Here is a 16809-nt window from a genome sequence, read left to right on the forward strand (position 1 = left end):
CTAATACACATGCTACATAACTATAGACTCATATTTTCTATTGTTTATATTGCATATTCTTCTATTCAATAAATGTGTAGTCATAAATCATACTAATATTTGTTTAGATCTAATTTCTTTTAGAAAAAAAACATACTTCATGTGCTAGTCTCTAAAAAAAAATTGTCGAAATTTCAGCCGATTTCGGTGGTGGCCGAATTTTTTGCGATACTGAAATTAAAAACCCTGTTTCTCAGCACTTTAGGAACGAAACTTCGTTAATACGGACTCAAGAGTAACTTCATGGAGATTCAAAGCTCACAAGTCACAAACAAATATTTTTCTTGTTACATCTATATACAGGAGTCTAGGTATGGGAAGGTTTAATCACACTCTGAAAAAGGGGGAAAGTGTAACGGTGAAAATGATAGCACTGACTTCACAAAAAGAGTCTGTGGACCATCTAAAAAAATCACATATTTACACCGAAGTTGCTGACTTGGTGTTAAAACATCACATATTTATACAGCATGACAAGTTCAGCTATGCTGAGCAGAAACTGCCCATTTCTTAACCAGAGGTACCCCAGGGATTTTAATAAAGTTATATTTTACCTTAAATGGAACAGGTCTGTCATACATAGATATCTCCACCAATATAAATATAAGCAGGAAAATTTACTGGGGCTAAATTACTCTTTTTACATTTACAGATGATCTAACGGTATCCATGGAAATCTTGCTGCCTTCATCAGCAAGATGGAAGTTCACAACTTCAGTGGATACCATTGTTGGCTTGTTGCTTCACAAATCAAGAGGATTTGGCTTTTCTTTCAGTAGTCTGATGAATACTAAGCCATGGAGCAGTATTTTCCTCTCACAACATTTCAGCAAAAGCATCAGCATAAGCCAAATTTCAGCATAAGCGAATAGGGTATTATACTAAGCCTCTGGGTTTCTCCATCTAAAGGGTTCAGCTTGTGTGGAACCGCCGTTTCCTCTATTGTCAGTCTCAGGTTGACCTGATCCGCCTGCCGGTGTCTCTGGTAATCTTGCTTGTCCTGGTGCTCTACTGCCTCGGCGATCCTAAAACCAATGACAATAGATACATAAGTTAATGCGAATACAAGAAGACAAACTGACGAAGTGATCAGGAGATGCCAATGGTACTTGAGGAGTTACAATGGTTTCAAATGAAATATTTCAGAGGTATTTGTCAAGATGTGCCTAATTCAGAGTGGTTGATACGAATAAACTTTTGCTGGAAAGTGGGAACAGTAACAGAGTACACTTAGCATCGAAACATGAGACTGGTGCAGATAAAGAGCATAGTGATTGACTCAGATTCTCACATGGTATTATTATATGATCAAAACACTTTTATCACATACAACAGAAGTGGCCACAGGGATAGTTGACACTATATGTTGGTGCTTCACAACTGATACCGGCAGAGAAGCAACATCAATTCAAAAATACACACTAGAAATTTTTCTGAAACGTAATTGAAGAATATATAATAGACTTCACTAGTTCACTGACTTACATCTCTGTATGGGAAATCATCGACTTCAAGCATGTGAATGACATGCCCAATCCTTGGTCTCTTAAGAGCATCAGGGTCTACACATCTCAGCGCCACTAGCAAAGCCTTCTTCAATGCTCTTGAAGAAGGTTTCTTGGGTATTTTTGGATCCACAACCCCATCTGAATTTCGGGTGCTTACCATCGTCTTAAGCCAATCAACTAAATTAACCTGAAAAACATGATCTGAAGGTTTATAATACACTAAAACAAGCTCATAAAATAGAATTGGCTGTAAGGAGGTACAGGCATGGCTAACCTCTCCTGGTGGCCTATTATAATCCACTGGTACCCTACCGGATATTATCTCCATAATAAGAATTCCAAAACTATATATGTCGCTTGTTTCATTCAACATTCCAGTCCCTGCGTACTCTGGAGCAACATACCTGTGATGAGTGAGAAGGGAATTAGCATCCATCAGGCACAGCCACCTGATGTTAAAAACCTAGAAGTGCACTGCACAGAGTCTAACCCGAAAGTTCCCATAACTCTTGTAGTGACATAACTCCTTTCTGAACCTAGAAGCTTTGCAAGTCCGAAATCCGAGAGCTTAGCATTCCAATGCTTGTCCAGAAGGATGTTGCTTGACTTGACATCACGGTGAACCACTTTTGGTTCAAGCCCCTCATGCAAATACATTAACCTACATGAGGGTAGAAATTTAGGTAATTAAGTAGAGTACCAGTAAAACTCAGTAGACCAACAAGAATAAGCTGACGACACACATACCCTTTTGCTGTTCCCAGTATGATTTTCATCCTGTCATCCCAGGTGAGAGGGCTTACGGGCCCAACATCCCCGTGCAGCCATTGTTCTAAGTTCCCGTTATCAACATACTCATATACAAGCATCCTAACAAGAACCACAGAAACAACATCTATCTTAGTATTATATCAACCAATAAGCTAAACAATTGGTCTGCACACACCTGGCATACCTCTGATTACCCTCGGCACAGTATCCTAGAAGGCGCACAAGGTTCTTGTGTCGCACACGCCCGATCGCTTCAACCTCAACCTTGAATTCCTTCTCTGCCTGCCCCCTAACAAGTCAAAGGGTACAAAATTTATAAATTTTACCAGCACACTGAAGAAAGTCGATCATGTCAGATTTCCACAGAATTCACTCAGCTTGTTAAACTATGCCTCTCAAAAACTAACTCAAGCTACTATTATAAAACACAAGGGAATTGTCCGTGACAAGCTTCTCCATTTGATATGCAAAATGAAATCCTCCTGCTGAACGTGACATCTAAGTTCAGCATTGGCAAGCTTCGTACTTGAACAATCAGTGGCCATGTGCAATCAGCACAAGGGCAAGCATTTTAAAATTCAGCACTAACATGCCACTGAAAGTACAGAGTACTCCTAAACTAATCGGCTAAGCTGCAATGTCGGATAGTCAGATGCGAATGCCAATTGAATGCAAGTTTTGCGGTCCATGAAGTTAACATCCATTGGAAGCTGGTTCGGTACCTGTTGTTTAGCAAGTTCTTGACGGCGACCTGCGTGCCGTTCTCGAACACGCCACGGTACACGATCCCGTACCCGCCCTCGCCGATCACGTTCCCGTCGGCGAACATCCCGGTCGCCGTCTCCAGCTCCTTGAGCGTGTACCAGTGGCCCCACCCCAGATGGGACACCTCCGGCACCGCCGGTGGCGCGTGGTCCGTGGCGGCACCACCTCGCCCACCGTGGCTCTCGCCGTTGCCGCGCGGCGAAGGCCCGTCGCTCCGGTGGCTGGGGTGTTGCTGCTGCTCCGGGTACGTGACGTGATGCTCCTTGCCGGTCACGATCTGCTCGGAGACCGGTGGCGTGGGGAGCTGGAGCACCTGCGCGAGCAGCCTCTTCGCTGGGGCGGCGGCGGCGGCGTGGGAGGGGACTTCTTGGATGTCCTTGAGCGCCTTGACATTCGCGGGACTCTTGGGAGGCGCGGTGGTTGGGAGCTGCTGGGCGGGGTTGAGCGGCCGCTGGCGCCGGCGACGGCGGAAGGCGAGGAGGCAGAGGACGAGCAGTAGCACGAAGGCGGCACCGGCGCCGATGCCGACGAGCACCCACATGCGGAGCCCAAACACCAGCGTGCTCTGGGACAGCTCCGTGTCCGCCATGGGAGCTGCTGGCGGAGCGCGAGACGCCAGGGCGGCGACGCCTTGGATGGAGCTTGTTGCTTCTTCTCGCGAATTGGCGGATCTCCTCGTGTTTCTTGAGCGGAATTAGGTGGCAAAGCTCGGATTCCACGGCGCAAACAGCATTGTCTGGACTGAAACGGGGGGCAAGCACGGTGGATTTTGTGAAGAATCGGGCGGTAAAGATTGGGTTCGTTCTGCGGATGGAACAGTGTGGTATTGCAAATGCCGCAACTTTGTGCACAGTACCTGAATTTGGGTGGGTAATCGGGTGCGGAAGGAAGGGAAGGGAACGGGGCTGTTGTTGGCGACAATGTGGTTGTAAAGATTGGGACTTGGTTGGGGGAAAAGTGAGGAGTGGATGGTTTGGTGTGATGAAAACTTTGGATTCTGGTGTGACTGGAGACCAGAGATGGTGTAGCTGGTGGCTGGCGTGACGAGGATCCCAGGGGCAGCAAAACGAAGAAGACAGGCAGAGGGAGGAGTGAATCGTTGCTTGATGCGTTGGTTGCAGAACTGTCAATGATGTACCAGAGATGTGGCAGAGCGAGAGTGACGACTTCTCTCTCGGAGACGGAGAGGATCAGACGAGGAGTCGAGAGGACAGTGAGGAGGAATGGAGGGAGAGTAATGTGGAGTAATGAGGGTGCTGCTCCTCTGCATGCATGGAGGCGGAAGAGAAAGCCAGCAAGCAAAGAGGAGAATAATAATTCAAGTGTAGAAGAAGAGGCATCTGATCTTTTTTCTTTGCGATGATGAGGTGGATGGAATACAGTCAGTCAGGAGCGCGTGTACCGAGTCTACCGGAGGAGCTGGCATGAGGTAGCATGTTGCATGTTTTCTATTCTGGTTTTTTTTTTCTTTCAAATGTCAAATGTGATGTTTTGTTTTTGCCGTGCTAGAGGCCCCCCAGCTACAATGTACTGTATCGTGTAATTAGCTGTCCCTCTCAGGTTCTCAGTGGCATAGATGCTTGCAACGACAAAGGACATGTTCGTAAGGAAGAGATTTATTGCTGCTCGGTACGAATCTCACGTGTTTTTTTTTCAAAGTCTTAGGGTTGAGAAAATTCCCTATAAAGAGGTTCTATTTGGATCCTACAGACAGTAATAATTATCTCTTTTGAATTTAAACAGGAATAGATAAATAAACTAGCTAGTAATTGTTAGTTGGACCTCTAGATAACAATATCTCACTAGTTGGATCAAATTAGATAATAGTAGCTAATAGATGGAGAAATAACAACTATCTCATCAATTAGCTATGTATACAAACACCCTCCCAGCTAACAAATAGCTAGTCAATTGTTAGCCGGCTAATATTAGCTATGTGCTATTAGCTAGCTAACTATTATCGGCTAATAGATCTAAACATGACCTAAGTCACCCTTCATTGCACACAATTTCATTTTACCATGAAAAGGCACCATTTTCTTTGGGCTACGATTTTCAATGTTTGATCAGACCTGCTTGGAACGACAGTGACTGACCATGACATTATACTGAAATTAGAGAGCTTATAAGGTCATCATCGCCCCTTGCCGACAAAACAAAGCCAAAGACCACATCAGTACATCACCATGACACAAGCGCATCAGATATTCTTTTTAGAGTAAGAACCAGACGGCGAGACCTGTCCTAGAGGTCCTCTGAGATGACGCTCACCATTTATTTTCAATAAAGAAAGTTTTATTACTTTTCAAAGCTATTTCATTGAGATGATATAAACATAGTACTATCGCTCACCATGAATGTTACTCCTTGGGGCGCGGCAGTAGCGTTTATGAAAGGTCCCAAATGGCTAAAGATAGGGTAAATAACCTATAAAAAATTCTATAACAACACTGAAACCAAGTAGTTAGATAATTAAGTGGCGAAGCGAGTGTTGCGCTAGTCTACTAAAAATACAAGCCACATATCCATAATTCTAGTTAATTATGATCACTAGATGCTCAAAGACTATGTCACTACACTCTAAGAGCTAGCTATGAACTAATTATAACTAAGCTAAGCTACACAACTAGCTACAACTACCACAAGCTCTACACAAGATAAATACACAAAGTAATACAAGAGAGTGGTAGAGTAGATATACCACCGTGGCAAGTGATCAATCAACGAATGCCAAAGAATAACAAGGAGACAATGATGACACAATGATTTTTCCTCCAAGGTTCACTTGCTTGCCGACAAGCTAGTCTCCGTTATGACGATTCACTCACTTAGAGGTTCACGCTCTAATAGGCATCACACGCCTAACCTGCAACCGGGTGCCGCACAACCAACACAAGATGAGGATTCACAAGCCACGTGCAATCCACTAGAGTTGTTTTTGACGCTTCACCGGGAAAGGCACAAGAACCCCTCACAATCTCAACGATCGAAGCCAACAACAATTACCAATAGCCGCTCAACGATCCACCAATCATCGGACCGTCTAGGTGTCGGTAAACACTAAGAGTAACAAGATCTCTATTAGCCCAAATCGCCCAACTAGTGCCAGATCACTAAGCAATGCACTAGAGGCTCTCCAATCTCACTCAAATGATGAAAACAAGTGTGCAAGTGAGTGGATTGTGTTTGCTTAGCTCCCAATATGAAATCTCAGCACTTTGGGGTTCCAAGAGAGTGGCCATGGCCGGCCAAGGGGGCTATTTATAAGCCCCACCTCGAAATAGAGCCGTTACCCTTGGAGCACAATTCTGCGAGGGCACCGAACAGGGCGATGCCTGGAACCAGACATGGTGGTGCCTGGCACCAGACATGGTGGTGCCCCATTCCAACGGTCGAATTCTAACGGCTAAAAACTAGCCGTTGGTCATCGGACAGGGGTGGTGGTACCACCCCAGCCAAGTTCCTCGATTTCCCTGCTCTCTAGATAATCAGGGCGGTGCACCATCATGGGGGTGACGGTGACCAGGGCGGTGCCCCTCGGCCCTAACTCCAATATCGCCAACCTCTGGAATAAAGGGGCGTTGGCACCGGACGCACCCTGGCGGTGCACTGCCATGCACCTAGCTGTGTACACCGTCACTGATGGTGCTAGCACCAACTCTAGCTCCTCAGCCAAGGCCAAATGATCACCGCCCTAGGGCGGGCGGTGCACCAGACAGGGGGTGATGGTGCCCCCAGAGGCAGCACCTCATCCCCTTCTTCGCCTCCTTGGATTCCTTTGTAAATGTGCCAACACTCTAAGTGTTTTACCATCACATGTAAGTGTGTTAGCATTTTCACAATCATTTTTCAAAGGTCAATCACTTCTCACCGAATGTGCACTAGGCCTAAATGCAATGCATGTATTCCAACACCTAGTGGCACTAGATTATCGAGTTGTCCGATAAGAGCTCCCCTCTTAATAGTATGACCATCTATCCTAAATGTGATCACACTCTCTATAGTGTCTTGATCACCAAAATAAAATGGTCCTATCAAATATACCTTTTCCAAGTCCGAAGCTTGATCATCATCACATGTCCAATCACCATCACCTTGGACTTCAATTGCTCCACCACTTGGCTTGGACCAACCTATCTCAATTTCACACTTAGAGCATAGGGTTAGTCCAAATGGGTTTCATCAATTAACCAAAACCAAACTAGAGCTTTCAATCTCCCCCTTTTTGGTAATTAATGACAACCCTTTCACAAAGATATGAATTGAAATAAATTTGAATCCATGTTGCTTGTCCAAGCATTTTTACCATATGTAAAGGATTTGGACAAGTTTCATGAACCCGAATTGGTAGCATTAGCTCCCCCTACATATGTGCTAAGAGTTTGGATAGAAGCTTGCACATATGCATAGATAAGAAATGTGGGAGGGCAATGTCTACCAAATGATGCTAAGGTGTAAGAGATGGACATTTGAAGTGTGATACCAATCGGAGTGCACCAATAATACCATCCTTAGCACCATGGTTAGTTAGATAGCTCTTGCAAAACACAAACACTAGATACCCTACGAGATCAACATTATAAGCAAGGTTCTAGTACCACTTTAGAGAGCAAATGCAAGGCTCATCTAACTATCATCCTATGCATGCTAGTTTTTCATTTCATCAATCAAACTTACAACTAGCATATACCACACAAGCATGGAATTTAAATTTAAAACTTATGCTATGCAATCATATATATGAAATGCACATTCAAATGCATCATTCAAGTTTGTGAGCTTGCTCCCCCTACTTGTGTGCTCAAATTTTAATTGATCCCCTTCCTTTATCATTTCTCTCTCCCTAAATCAAAGTTCTCCCCTTTGCCTCATCTTTGTACTAACTTCTCCCCCTTTGTTATCAATGACCACAAAAGGTGAGCTCCAATTTTAGATAGGTTAGGGTGAAAGTGAGGATCATTTTCTCAAATTTGGTTCAATCTAGATCATTTATCAAAGAAATTTAACTCAGTTTGATTCAAGGACAAGCTTCTTCACACCTCATAGCAAGGGTTATCTTGCCCATGTTGAGTTCAACCCCTTTTAGTTCATTTTCTAGATTCAACACTAGGTTCACAAGCCCACAAACATGTCTATATGCTACCACTAGATCAAGTCAATCATATAAGCAATAGTGGTAATATACAAGCATTAAATTCATTTGATTTTCATGAATGAGCCTAAGACATGATAGGAATGACTCGATGCACTAAACAAGTCCTTAGCAAAGGATGTATGCCATGCCAAACAATTTTATCTTAGTTTGCTCGAATGAGAGGCATATCATATAAGTGGGGGTGCATCAACACATATTTGACAAATCCAATATGTTCAACTCATTTCTTAGCTTGCAAAACATCTTCTCATCAAGTGGTTTTGTGAATATGTCAGCAAGTTGATCTTCGGTGCCCACACTCTCAATTGAAATATCCCCTTTTTATTGATGGTCTCTTATGAAATGGTGGCGGACATCAATGTGCTTTGTTCTTGCATGTTGAACCGGATTGTTGGTTAGCTTGATTGCACTCTCATTATCATATAGCAATGACACTTTCTTGAATTTGATTATAAAGTCATTCAAGGTGGCCTTCATCCAAAGAATTTGTGCACAACATACCGGTGGATATGTATTCGGCTTCGGTGGTTGATAATGCAACACTATTTTGCTTCTTTGATGACTAAGATACAAGTGATCTTCCTAATAGTTGACACGTCCCTGAGGTGCTCTTCCTTTCAACCTTGTATCCCGCATAGTCGGAGTCCGAATATACAACTAACTCAAACTTTGCTCCTTTGGGATACTACAAATCAACATTTTGTGTATGCTTCAAGTATCTTAGTATTCTCTTTGTAGCCTTCAAATGACTTTCTCTTGGTGAGGCTTGAAATCTTGCACACATGCACATACTAAACATTACATCCAACCTTGATGCGATCACATAGAGTAGGCTTCCAATCATAGACCGATACAACTTTTGATCCACCATGTTGCCATTTACATCACTGTCCAAATTGCCATTTGTTTCCATTGGTGTACTAATTGCTTTGGCATCATCCATTCCAAATTTCTTGAGCATGTTTTTGATGCACTTGCCTTGACTCACAAATGTGTCATTCTTTGTTTGCTTGATTTGAAGACCAAGGAAGTAACTCAACTCTCCAATCATGAACATCTCAAACTCATTGGCCATCATCTTTCTAAACTCTCCACAAAAATCTTAATTGGTTGATCCAAATATGATGTCATCAACATAGATTTACAACACAAACAAAGTCATTTCCAATCTTCTTGATGAAAAGAGTGGTGTAAACCTTTCCCATCTTGAATCCCTTAGAGAGGAGAAAATCTCTCAACCTCCAGCTTGAATCCCTTAGAGAGGAGAAAATCTCTCAGCCTCTCATACCATGCTCTAGGTGCTTGCTTCAAATCATACAATGCCTTTCTTAGCTTATACACATGGTTAGGTTTCTTGTCATCTTTAAAACCGGACGGTTGCTCAACATAAACCAACTCATTGATGTAGCCATTAAGAAATGCACTCTTCACATCCATTTGATAGAGCTTGATGTTATAGGCACAAGCATAGGCTAGCAAGATTCTAATTGCTTCCAATCTAGCAACTGGGGCATAAGTTTCTCCAAAGTCAAGACCTTTCACTTGAGTAGAACCTTATGCTACCAATCTTGCTTTGTTCCTTACTACTATCCCATCTTGATCTTGCTTGTTTCTAAAGACACATTTGGTTCCAATCACATTGTGGTTCTTTGGTCTTTCAACTAACTCTCATACTTGATTTCTTGTGAAGTTGTTCAATTCTTTATGCATTACGTTAACCCAATCAACATCCTTCAATGTCTCTTCTATCTTTTTCGGTTCAATAGATGATACAAATGAGAAGTGCTCATAAAATGATGCTAATCTTGATCTTGTTTGTACACCTCTAGAAATATCTCTAATTATAGTGTCTAATGGATGATCTCTTACAATATTTGGTGGTTAGAGTATTGGAACTTGATTGCTCGTTTGATTGATTCACTTGAGATAATGAGCTAGCCATCTTGCACATTTGAGCTAGAGAGCACTTGCACTTGATCATCTTCTTCATCTACCACTTGTCTAGGCCTCAATTCACCAACATCCATATTCTTCTTAGCATTTCATAGTTGAATGCCAATAACATCATCAAGATTTTCATCCTCATCTTGGGAACCCTTGGTTTCATCAAATTCAACATCATAAACTTTCTTAAGAGTACCACTTGCCAAATTTCAAACTCTATATGCTTTGCTAGTGGTTGAGTATTCAAGCAAGAATCCTTCATCACATTTCTTGTCAAACTTGCTCAATCTAGTGCCTTTCTTCAATATGTAGCATTTGCAACCAAAACCCAAAAATATGCAATGTTGGGCTTGCTACAATTTAAGAGCTCATAAGGTGTCTTCTCCATCATTGGGTGACAATAGAGGAGGATGATACAATAGCAAGCTATGTTGATTGCTTCAGCCCAAAAGGATTGACTCATATTGTACTCACTAAGCATAGACCTTGTCATGTCAATAAGTGTTCTATTCTTCCTCTCAACAAGGTCATTTGATTATGGAGTGTACTTGGCTGAGAATTGATGTCTAATTCCAAAATCATCACACAAATCATCAATTCTAGTGTTCTTGAACTCACTACCATTGTTACTTCTAACTCTCTTGATGGTTGTTTCAAACTCATTGTGTATGACCTTGACAAATGATTTGAAAGTTGCAAATACATCACTCTTGTCCACTAGAAAGAATACCAAAGTGTATCTAGTATAGTCATCCACTATTACAAAGCCATATTTGTTTTCACTATTGCTAGTGTATCAAAACTAGTCTTGTGAGTTGCAAAGGCCGCCTTGCCTTTCTTGGAGCTATAGCCCAATCCCTTTTTGCTGAGAGAAAATCTTTGGCTACCCAAGCACTTTAGCAAGCGGGCCTCACCACCATAGGCATTGCCTAAGGTGCGAGTGAGCTCATTGACCTCCTTCTTTAAGGTCTCATTCTCAACCATTAGTGAGGCATCACAAGTGAAACCGTCACTAGTAGATGAGGCGGAAGTAGAAGTGCTACAGGAAGGGTTAGTGTGGCAGAACTGCCCAAATTATATGACCCACATGTGCCCATCATTATCTCACAGACTTCTGACTGTAGCACACATAAGCCACATAATCCCGGTGGTCTGTCAGGTGTCCTCGGGAAACCTGAATCATCCACTTTTTCTTTTCGAGCAGGAAACATCACAGAAGACATTGCAGTATTATAACAATTTATATAAATATATTACATCGGAATAAACAACAGAAGTCTTACTAACTATAAGTTTACAAATCATTCATTAAGTTATTACAATTCATAAGTTTGAGCCAACTAGGCAGTAGGGTAGCATGACAGGTACCACTAGGAACACACAAAAGAGATTAACCCTACCAAGGGTGCATAATAAACTTCTCTACTGCTGACTCTCCTCCTGCAATAAGGGTTAACAAACCCTGAGTACAAAGGTACCCAACAAGACTTAACCGATGAAAAGAAAAGACTCCAACGAAATGCAGGCTTTATGGGAATCAAGGTAAGTCTGTAGCAAGAATCAAGTTTGACTTTTGCAGAAAAGCTTACTAATGATTGACCCCTACTTTCAATGTTTTAGCTCAAGTTATTAGTCTCCAGTTTGCACCTGATCTAAAGCAACCACTTCTTTAATCATCAATCTCATGATCACCAGTACCATTGTTTCATTTATTAACTACGATGCAGGGTAGAGGATCGAGCCTTCTTCTCCGAAAAGCAATGATGGTTCAAATCGATTTGGCCCAGCTAGGGTTTCCTTACCACATGACATATGTAGGCCCCGTACCTATGTATATCAACCCTCACTTGGATCCTCTAGAACATGATCTAGTCTACGCTACCCGAGAATACAGTACTCCACCTCCTTACGCCATCCTAGACGGATTCACAGGATGGGTACACGCTACTCTCGCCATCTCCCACTCCTAGTGCACAGTTGACTTTTAACATAGTGGAATAGCCAAGGTGTCAGGCTTACTGGAGTATGTGGCCAGTACTATAAAGTCTCGAACACAAGCAAGCCTACAACGAACGGTCCTTAATCGACATAGGCGGGGCACTATGTCAAGACTCAAACTTGACGCAAGCAAAGAGTCCGCCCGATCTCAATTTAAATTCATGATCATCATTAAACCTCAGGGCATTCCCTGGGTAAGAACATGTGAAACAAACTTTGTTGCTTAACTTTTATCCACTAAGCATGACTAAGCATCATAAACTACTTTTACTAACAGGGTGACAAGGATGGGTATAGAAATATCAAGGCAGACATGCAGTAGTTGGTATACAACCAATTCCTATTTTACTTAAATGCACAAAGCATAAGACTTAAGTCAATAATATTTGAAAACACAAGGATAGGGGTTATGCTCTAGGGCTTGCCTACGGTGTTGGGGTTGATAGACACTTCAGAAAACCACAGATAAGATAACTAACTCCACTGAAAAGAAATCCACTTCTGGGACTTGCTCAACCACGGGATTCCACTCTTGATCACTAAACATAAGTAAATATGCTTGCTTTAGAATGATATGATACTTAACAAGGTTTATGATGATCAAACTTGATTAATTAACTTGAGTACAACTTTCCTTCATGGTAAAGTTAAGTTAATTACTCACAAAGCAATACTAGTATTATTATTAACAGGTTGATTATGAACACAACAATAAGTCATTAATTTGCTAAGGAACATGAGAGGTGTTTGTGTCCCAAGGTCTACAATCAAAGCATAAAGTTCACCCAAGTCATTTATATAAATATATCACATAACAATATATGAACACAACAATATATTACCCGCCGTGGGACATAGGGTCAACCTGACCCCTCCTGGCGGGTAAGCCGCGCTGCTCATCGACGGTGAGGTCATCGACGACTGCAACCACCACCAACCTGCTCCCCTTCCTCCCACGCACCTATCTACAGTACTAAATGAACGAACTAGGGCACATGTTGAGCATGACCGAAGCCATGGTGGCTCGGCGGTGGTTTGCATGGTGGCTTAACGGTGGACTCACCGCTCTAGCACGGTACAGGTAAGACTGAGATGACCTACATGTCTAGGAGCTCACCTTGATCAAAATGAGCTACTTGGTTAAGGCAGAGACACAGCAGAGGTGCGTCATCGTCGACGCGGGCGGCTACGGTAACATGGACCAGTGGCGAGGGCTGTGTTCCAGCGCAACCTGAAGGAGGAAGAGGGAGGTTATGGAATAGGATAGAGAAGGGAGAGAGATCAGCTAGAGGCAGCTGTCCACGGTGAGGATGCACCTCGACGGTGATGGTGAGCCGCCATGGTGGAATCGGTGCGCGCGGCCAACTTTGGTGAAAAGAGATGGACCGAGTGGGTCTAGGAGGTGCATAACGGCAAGGCAGAGCAGTGGTTATGAGCAATTGAGCAGAGGTGCTAAGGCGGCGGTGAATTGCGCCGACATAGTGGAGAAGTGCCACGACGGCGAGGAAGGAGAAAGAAGAAGGACGGCGACCGATAGGATGGTAGAAGGCAAGGGTGAGGTGGTTGCACTGTACTAGTAGCAGCTTGAGCACAACCCTACAAGCAGACAGAGACTTCTCACCGTGAACACCGTAGCAGCCTGAAACTCCTACTTCTCCTTTCCTTTTCTTCCAATTTCACATAGCAACATGAAAAACTCCATTAATAAAAATTTCTCCACTTGATGATATCTTCATCTTTGCTTTAAGGCTCAACCCCTAACTCTTACTAGTTTAAGGGATCTATGCGCTAGAACATAGGTAAGAAGAAACTGAAAAGAAAATCATTCAGTTTTGATAGATTAGGGTTTTGCAAAATAACCACTTAGCTACTTTGGTGAATTATTTGGTGATTAACCATTAAGCAAACTTTTCAACCAATTGCACCATTGTATGGTACAAACTTTGCACTATCAAATGATACTAATGTTTGAACAATTTTATTTATGAAAATCATTATAATAAATACTCAAAAATTGAATTCAATCACTAAAATCCAGGACAGGCAGATTTGTCTAAGTGATGAATTTCAATACTGAGTTCACTTTTGAGGTCCAAATTTTAATGATTTGAACTTGAATTCAAACCCCATACTTGATCCTAGTGTAAAGTACATTCTTTACACTACAAAGTTTATTGAGGTATGTTTCCAAGTATTTAGTGAATTTTAAAAATAGAAGGTCACAAAGTACCTTGGAAACATTTTTGGTTCTAGCTCATCCACCACACATATGCATTGCTTCACTAACCAAATAACATTGATTTTAGTAAATGCAAGACATGGTTAGCTAAAATGTATGCTTCTGATGCATGATGATGACATGATCAAATTTTTAGTGACGCTTAACACCAGGGGTGTTACAGCTCTTCCCTCCTTACATAAATGTCACCCTGAGATTATGAAACACCTAAAACCTAGGGTTAAGTAATGGAAAATGAAATGTGTCAAACACATATTACAAACAAGGTTTCCATAAAACAACAAGGGAGGTTACAAGATTACATCAACTTTCAAAAGAAAGGTTACAACTGTAGAGGAGTTAGCAACCTAAGTAGATGCAAGGAAACCCGAATGATTCTCCATCAGATAATCCTCTGATTCCCAAGTAGCCTCATCTTTGGAATGCTTATTCCACTAAACCTTATAAAATTGATCATTCTCTTGCGAGTGACTCAATCTTTCTGATCCAAAATTCTCATAGGATACTCTACATAAGTCAGATCAGGTTCTAATTCAACTCCTTCAAACTTGATAGCTTGCTCAGGCACTCGAAGACATTTCTTCAACTAAGTTACATGGAACACATTATGCACAACTGAGAGATGTTCAGGTAACTTCAGTCGATACGCCACTGGTCCACATTGCTGTAAGATTTGAAATGGACCAATGTAGCAAGGTGCTAGTTTCCCTCTGACTCTGAAACGGTTGACACCTTTCATTGGTGACACTTTCAGATACACGTGGTCTCCCACCTTGAATGCTAAGGGTTGACATCTCTTATCTGCATAACTTTTCTGACGAGACTGTGCCGCTTTCATATTAGACTGAATTATTCAAACCTTCTCTTCAGCTTCCTTCACCATGTCTAACCCAAAGAACCATCTTTCCCTAGGCTTTGACCAATTTAGCGGAGTTCTACACCTTCTACCATAAAGAGCTTTAAAAGGTGATGATGAGGACATCACTTCTTCAGAGGTACTCGCTGATCCTCCAACCATCATGCAAGGTCCAATGATCCGGGCTTGAAAGCGACAACTTAATTTAGAGGTGAGCTCGTTCTTAAGCGATACTTTTCATACTTTTGAGAATAGACTACTACCTAATGATGTTATCTTACTTAGGAACATTAGAGAGGGTCATGAAGGACTTAGAGGAAGTGGTGGAGGTGATGATGACCAGCAAGGACGTCCAACACAAGCCGGAGGCCCAGTCCAACAAGAATTCGAGTCTGCCTCGGTCTCTAGGACCAGTCTGCCTTAAACTGGTCACCCAGGACGCATCCGGACTCTTTTTTTGATGATCCACATATGGATGGAAAGCTAATTTGATAAGGAAGCCAATCCAAGTGGTTTCATGTCAAAATCTATTCGGAATCAATAGGAATCGTCGAAACAATTTAGCATCCAGAATCTGTCAGGGTGCTGTGACACCGTCTTTTGCTCCGTTGGACCATGTATCGAGTTTGGGCCCATTAGGGGCGCGTCCAGGGGTCTTGCACGACCCTAGAGTCTTCATAAACAGCCACCGCCCCTCTATTAGGGTTCAGGTTTTGCTTAGATTAATCTGTTAAGAACAGTTTTGCCGTTCATCGGTTTGTGAGACCCCAACTTCGTGAGTTTAATCATTCATCTGCAATTTGATTGCGTTCTTTCTTGTTCTTGCTTGTGTTTTTCATTGCACAGGCAGGGATTAGCCTTCTTGGCAAGGTCAACCTGGTCCGTGACTTGGTTGATAACCAGAGGAGCTGTGGTGCTAAAATTGCAGGGTTCAATCTTTCGATCTGAAGCCGGATCAGTGTGTCATTCTCCACCATAACGATAGTTACCATCACCTGACGGAAGATCGGGATCCCCGTCTCCATTAAGTGGTAATCAGAGCTAAGGTATACCGTCAGGTTCACTTTTATTCCCTAGTTTTGAGTGTTTCGCATTCGTCCCATAGTCCAGTGCCATACTCGTTTTTCCTGTCCTAGAACCTTCCGCGCCATAGCCTTTGCATATTTCAGTTTTAGAGTTCGTCGTGTTGAGTTTGTGTCCTGGTTGAGGTCTTGTTGCTGGTTAGGTTGTGTTAAAGTCCAATTCGTATGTTTTTTCCCATCGTTTCCATCAAATCTTGGCTGTTGTGACTAATTTTGCACACATTGTTCCCGTTTTGTCCTCTAATTCGGAACCAATTCTTAAAACTGATCTAGTTTTCGCATACGAACTCTGTTTTCGACGTTCCATATATGCAAATCGATCAGAAAATTTTTTTGGATCCGTCCATCCCCTATCTTGTTAGGGTCAAAGATTTTTAAATTGGTCAAAAAGTGGTTACAAGATCCTCTTTTCATGGTCACAAGGTTTTTATCGATTTTGATCCAGTTTTCTG

General features: G+C 42.4%; 1 protein-coding gene across 1 annotated transcript; it reads right to left on the reverse strand.

Moving 5' to 3' along the window:
- Window positions 1–415: 415 nt before the first annotated feature.
- LOC136473919 (probable serine/threonine-protein kinase At1g01540) lies at window positions 416–4438 on the reverse strand. Its single transcript, XM_066471544.1, has 7 exons — window positions 3041–4438; window positions 2503–2607; window positions 2295–2417; window positions 2038–2208; window positions 1822–1951; window positions 1525–1734; window positions 416–1064 (listed from the first exon to the last, which is right to left on the reverse strand). Exons 1-7 carry the CDS (start codon window positions 3670–3672, stop codon window positions 921–923), a joined length of 1515 nt encoding a protein of 504 aa, XP_066327641.1. The 5' UTR covers window positions 3673–4438; the 3' UTR covers window positions 416–920.
- Window positions 4439–16809: the final 12371 nt, after the last annotated feature.

Source organism: Miscanthus floridulus, chromosome 8 (genome assembly GCF_019320115.1).
Source record: "Miscanthus floridulus cultivar M001 chromosome 8, ASM1932011v1, whole genome shotgun sequence".
In the NCBI taxonomy this organism is placed as follows: Eukaryota; Viridiplantae; Streptophyta; class Magnoliopsida; order Poales; family Poaceae; genus Miscanthus; species Miscanthus floridulus.